This window comes from Azolla caroliniana, unplaced genomic scaffold (assembly GCF_043228905.1).
Source record: "Azolla caroliniana isolate FFs.n. ecotype wild unplaced genomic scaffold, voAzoCaro1.0.p SCAF_283, whole genome shotgun sequence".
In the NCBI taxonomy this organism is placed as follows: Eukaryota; Viridiplantae; Streptophyta; class Polypodiopsida; order Salviniales; family Salviniaceae; genus Azolla; species Azolla caroliniana.
In genome coordinates this window covers 7,674-13,903 of record NW_028230718.1, presented here as the reverse complement: position 1 = coordinate 13,903, position 6,230 = coordinate 7,674, and the positions used below count along the sequence as shown (strand labels likewise).

The 6,230-nt window shown below is 34.9% G+C and overlaps 1 protein-coding gene across 1 annotated transcript; it reads left to right on the top strand.

Moving 5' to 3' along the window:
- The first annotated feature begins 2,190 nt into the window (after positions 1-2,190).
- Positions 2,191-4,444, top strand: LOC147848638 (non-specific lipid transfer protein GPI-anchored 12-like). The gene is made up of 2 exons (XM_087338273.1): positions 2,191-2,724; positions 4,268-4,444. The coding sequence occupies exons 1-2, from the start codon at positions 2,394-2,396 to the stop codon at positions 4,393-4,395; spliced, it is 459 nt and encodes a 152-aa protein (XP_087194399.1). The 5' UTR covers positions 2,191-2,393; the 3' UTR covers positions 4,396-4,444.
- Positions 4,445-6,230: the final 1,786 nt, after the last annotated feature.

Genomic DNA, 6,230 nt, shown 5'->3' with positions numbered 1-6,230 from the left:
ATGAGTTGTGAGGGCTTGTCTCCGGATGCAACTACTTTTGTTGTTGTCTATGGAATAGCTTGGAATGTGTCTATGGAATAGCTTACAAATTAGTTGATGTTTTCCTCTACTTTGGAGTACATTGACTTGTTTCCTTAGCCATTGTCTTACACAAGAGGGGTTGGGAAAAAATATATCGTATGTTGTAGCTATTATGACCTTTTTTTTAAACTAATGAAAGGATATTTTGTTTTGGAAAAGAAAAACTTTGGGGTTTTCTAGCAGATATTATCTCAAGCATATCTCTATCTTTATGTGTGTGTGTTTGTTCCTAAATTTCTACAAAATCCTTAATTGTTCCCAAAAGGGCAAGGGGGTAGGGTATTTTGGCTGCCATACATCATCAACTATATCCATTAGAAGACCACTAAAAGATCATCTGCACAATTAGGATCATAATGATGCATTTCACATATCTAGACACCCATAAGCACATTCTCACACATGTCTCCATACTCTCGTATCATAAACAAAAACATTCACATTAGCACATTTGAAAATCCAAACTTTCATACAAACATAATCAAACTTTCGCATTCACATCCATAGAAACACAATTATGATTCCACATTCATCAATACATGCTCACAGAAAGTTACACACGTGAACACCTATAAACATGCACATATTTACTCATACAAATTTACAACCAAAGACATTAATTCTCACACATTGATATGCAAACACACAACCACAAAAACAACCATATGCATATACACACTTTTGCACCTTCTTGGGTACACACATTTTTAGATACACTTGATTAAAATTATTTAAGCACTCACTCATAAAAACAAGAGTTTATAAAACATATGCATATAAAGATATACCGAGAGGGGAAATTGTCAAGTATACACGGATATGTGATTGTGCATATACTTCGGTCATGGAAACACTACGAAGTCAACAACAACAAATCCTAACTTACCTAGTTTAGGACCCTTATGGTTCTGCTCACATCTTTAACACCCTTCTCGCAAATTAGCACAAAGAAGAAGAAAGTTTAGTTTATTTCAAGGTCAAATATTGGTTGAACTATAAATAAAGTGTCTAAATGATCGGATAATAGATTGGACAAGTACAATAACATGTCTTTCTTTAATGACGGTGGGTGAGGCTCATTTATTGAATTTGTGTAGGGCAAACTTGAGAGTTCATAGTTGGGATGAATGTGTCCTCTTAGTAGAGTTACACAACTGGCACACACAATACTTTCCTTTACCTTTTTTGAGTTGAAATTATGATTCATCTTCATTGCATTCTAGATACATTGAACAAGAAATGACACATTTTCTCCAAGTCTCTTTTTCTTCTTGAACTCTCTCTTCTCTCTCTAGATAAATCATTAAATAAAGTAGCGGATAAATTGTCGTCCATGTGCCCAAGATGCAATACGTAAAGAAAGACTTATCTCTTTTTTTTTGCTTGATGTGAATTGGTGCTTTGAAAACAAGACACATGTGATTAGACAAGTATCCATTAAATGTGAACTTGGCTTTATCGATTGAAGAGAAGACGTTAATGATTGATCCAAGTATACGGTGTTCTAAGTGAAACTGTTCTTTGGAATTCTAAAAGAAACTTTTCTTTTTCTTTTCTTGGGACATGTTAAGTTCTTCGGTAGAGGACAGAGAGAGAGAGAGCAAGAGAGAGAGAGAGAGAGAGAGAGAGAGAGAGAGAGAGAGAGAAAGAGCATGTGTTGGAAATACTCTTGTATAGAGGGATGTTTTGACAAACATATTTTTCATTAATATTGTAAAAAACTTACCAATCCTTTAATGTTGGAATGACTCATTGTAATAAAAATTGTTCAAAGGCAATTGTTTTTGTTAAATAAAGAAATTGAATATATGATTCTTCACACTTCATCCTTACTATAGTTTTTCTTTGAGAGAGGATCCTTAGAAAAAAGAACACAAAAAACCTGTATTGGACAAGGTTGAGCCATCCTGTTATGCAATTATACCCAAGAAGTTTCCACCAAACTTTTGATGATCCCGTCGATGTCTTTTATCTACTTGTGGAGTGTGTGTCTTATTTTGTTCCCATGTCGGGCCGAGCATTCGTTAGTAGTATGTAGACTTAAGCATGTTGGGTGTCTACCCTTGTGCATGAGAGAGAGAGAGAGAGAGAGAGAGAGAGAGAGAGAGGGCAATCAAAATATATATAGGGTTTGAATGTTTTTTCATAGGGAGAGGGTTTGTAAAGAAGATTGAACTAGTCTTTAAAAAATGTGTGGTGAGGAACAGAAAAGTGAAAAGGGGGAGCGGAGTGAAGAAGAGTGCTTTTTGTGAACTTGAGTAGAAAGGGAAGGGAGGGAGACACACACACACACACACACAAAGAAAGAAGCAATGGGGTTAGCAATTGTATTAGTGCAATTGATGATTATATCTATTGTTGTGTTAGTGATGAGCGTGGAGGCACAAGGAACCTCATCTTCTTGCATTGGAGAAAGCTCAAGCTTGTACACATGTTTCCCATATGTGAAAATAGGTAATGATTCGGTGGTAGGGCCCGAGTGTTGCAAGCCACTCGCAGCATATGTGAATGCCTATCCCGAATGCCTTTCTACACTTCGCAATTTATCCCTCGAGATTCCAAATGTCAACCTAAGTCGAGCCAATGAGCTCAACATCCTTTGTTCCATCACTGCCCCCTCTCCCTCAAATAACGTCCCAACTGGTATGCTCCCCCAATCACTCTTTCTTTCTAATGTCATCTTAAATCTAAATAAAACACATGATATACCCATCCCTCTTTTCTTGCTTATCACAATGATATGTTTGCTTATAGAAGATCATAATAGATCGCGAATAATGCTAATTATAAACTATAGCCATTAGCCATTATTTGGTCTACCAACAATCACTAGAACATTGTGATTAACAATATTATATATAATAACTAGCATTGCAAGGAGTACCAATTGTATATAATCAACATTATGGTTAGACATGGGTGGCAAGGCCAATGTTGCTATTACTAGTACTAATCACAATGATAATTAACATATCCATGGCATATAATTAATTTAATTAGCACCAATCTCTATCGTTTTCATAGATGAGTATAATAAAAAGTAGACATGTACAACTTCTATCGTTTTCACGTTGGTATCATATGATATATTTTGTGCGTTTAAATAAAGTATTTTTAATGCATTCCACATATAACCTAATATAAAATGTTCAAATAGTTTAAGTTATGATTAAGTGTAGGAGCAATGTTAATGATTTACATGCATGCTAACATAGGTCGTTTTTAGCTAATTAATCCTAATATTTCATTTTGATACATCACAATTAGTGCCCACAATGACATCTCTATGACTCATCATCCCCAGAGTTTTCTTCTTTTTTTTCCAAAAAATCATCATCCCCATAGTTTTCACACCATTCTATTGCTCCCTTTGATTAATATTTACACTTGTTCTTAAGATGGATTTGTTATAGAGCAATCTTATATGACTTATAGCATTAATGGTTTTAAAGATCTTCAATTGAAATAGTACCAACTTTAGCTCAATATTTAAACAATTAGATTGCGCTTCCTTATATATTTCACTAAGTCATGAAATACAAAACCATTTGTTTATCGAGATTTTGCAATTTGTACAACGAGTTCATTACATGTGCACATGCTTGTATTTTCTACACCACTTTGTCCACCAAAGCTAGCTATAATGAAAAAGTAAATAGGGTAAAGTAACACATTGTATTATATTCAAGATTTTCAATGTTTACCTTACATATTATCTTGTACATAAAATCATATTGAAGTTGTTTCCATCTTATTATCAAGCTATTAGTTAACATCAAATTATTGTGTCTTTGATGGGATATTGACTTTCTTCAATGTGTTAATATGGAAATCAACCTCATTAGCCATGTTTTGGCATTCAGTATGGCTTTTGAAATGTTCATCAAATTATTAGAGAACACAATACGTAATGGAATTGATTATTTCTCAACCAAATTGGTGACTACACAATTTCCCATGTGATGTACCAATGCACTTTCATAAACAAAATTTACGAAATGGAAAATAAAGCTAATTCTTTAGGTGAATAATATTACATTCATTGACTTTAATGAATTGTTATTGTTGATGATTTGTTCGATTGCATTTTCTGCAAATGTTTTAATCTTAGCCATAGGATTTATGGATTTATGCACTAGATCTTCAAATAACATGCTTAATTCCTTTGTTTGGCATCCTGACACAGGATCTCCATCTCTATCTGCACCAGTTAACAAGGCCACGGTTATGGCTCATAGGTTTTCGGTGGTCACTATCATGTATGGCATGATGTTTGTATCATTGTTGACAAGAGCCATTCCTTTTCTCCATTGAGTAAAAACTTATTCCTTCTCAAAATTTCATTTACAAGACTTCATTCCAACTCTTTTCATTTGCCAAGGTTGGGCAACTAATTAGCGAAATGCGGGATTTTAATTTTTTTTGTTAAGATAATGAATCATAAGCAGAATTCTAGCTATACCTTAAAATGAAGAGACACAGATTCAAAGTAGAAAAGAAACACACATTTAATCTTTAATTATGCATTTATTTTCTTCGCTTAATATTTCAAATAATATAATTCTGTGTGAAATGTGTTTTGTATAAAGATACAAAAATGATGTACAAGCATGTAGGAATCGGCAACGGTTCGGTTTAGGCTTAACCAGTTTGGCCTTGTCCAAGCCAAACCAATTAAGCGTAAACTGTTTCTGGGTTCTCAAACCAAACCAAACCGAAGCATAATGTTTCATCCATGGTGTGCTGATTCATAGAAATATATTCCAGTTCGTGATCGAAACATGCACACCCATAACTCACCAATTGTGCAATTTTTTACAGAGATACTCCATTCTTTTTTCAAATTAAAATGAGCATTTAGCTCACAGAAACAAATTAGCAATAGAAGGAGACATACTATTATTAAGGCTGGATAAGGAACACAGATGGATCACCTTGGACATGCATTGCAAGAGTAAATTCATATGCATTCGTCGCATTGATTCGTCATTCACCTCGACAACAATGGATGCTCAACTCTCTCATGTTGTATGAGGTATTGATAGGGCAGATCTAATAAATTCCCCATAAGGTATTGATAGGTATGCTGCTCATTATGAGTTCTAAGTTAGAGATTGGAAGCTATGATGGCCTACAAACAAAAGGCCAAAAAGCCTGTCTTTTGATTATGTTCTCTGTAGAGTTTTGAGACAGAGGAAGACCACATATGTTTCTGCCTTCATGTCTCCTACTTCCTTTATCCTTTTCAGAGAAGGTTTTGAACCATTCATTATAAATCATTATGGACTTCATGGGCCAAAGATGCTTGGAATTCTTCTTGCTAGAACTGAAAACAGCATTGCCAGAGGCTCTCTTGAGAGATATGAAATGCATCCATCAATTCTTTGTCCACCATTTCTGCTAGGAGAGAATCATTTGTGTGCCTGCTCTCGCTCAGAGAATTCAGATGACGACCAGATATAATTATGACAATAATTTGTGTGCCAAATATATCGTATCACTCCAACGATAGAGCACCACCATCACAAATTTGGATATACAGAATGCTTTCATAAAGCCATGTCAGTGATTACCTGAAGGCGTGTAGGAAACGGTTCGGTTTGAACCGAACCGAACCGAACAAAACCGTGGAATGCGACTTAATGGTTTTTAACTATTTGGTTCAGTTCGGGTTTAGGTTTTTTAAATTGGTTTGGTTTGGGTTTAGGTTTTTTAAATTTGACCTAAGTTGAAAAAACCGAAACCGAACCATGAAACCGCGGTTTTAACGGTTTGAAAAAGGTTTAACGATTCGGTTTAATGGTTTCATGGTTCGGTTCGGTTCAAGTTTTAAAATATTTAAACGGCTTGGTTTGGTTTGGTTCAAATTTTAAAATATTTAAACATTTCGGTTTGGTTCGGTTCCAGTTTAAAAATATTTAAAGGGTTCGGTTCCAAACCAATAGGGTTTTGACCCTCTCAAACCAAACTGAACCATTGTCGATTGTTACTTCTAAGTTCGTAACCGTATAATTTCTAACCCTTTAAGTTTTTATTCTCTAAGACTCTAACCTAATTATTAAATCGCACAAACAACTTAACCGGTTTGGCAAGGCTCAAGCCAAGTCGACATGAGCTCAAACCGTTTAGGCAGGTTCGAGCCTAAGCCG

Bases quoted from the DNA above. Each gene is read 5' to 3' on its own strand.
- LOC147848638 (XM_087338273.1), top strand. From the start codon at position 2,394: ATGGGGTTAGCAATTGTATTAGTGCAATTGATGATTATATCTATTGTT. The intron at 2,725-4,267 runs GTATGCTCCCCC...ATCCTGACACAG, and splicing joins CTCAAATAACGTCCCAACTG to GATCTCCATCTCTATCTGCA.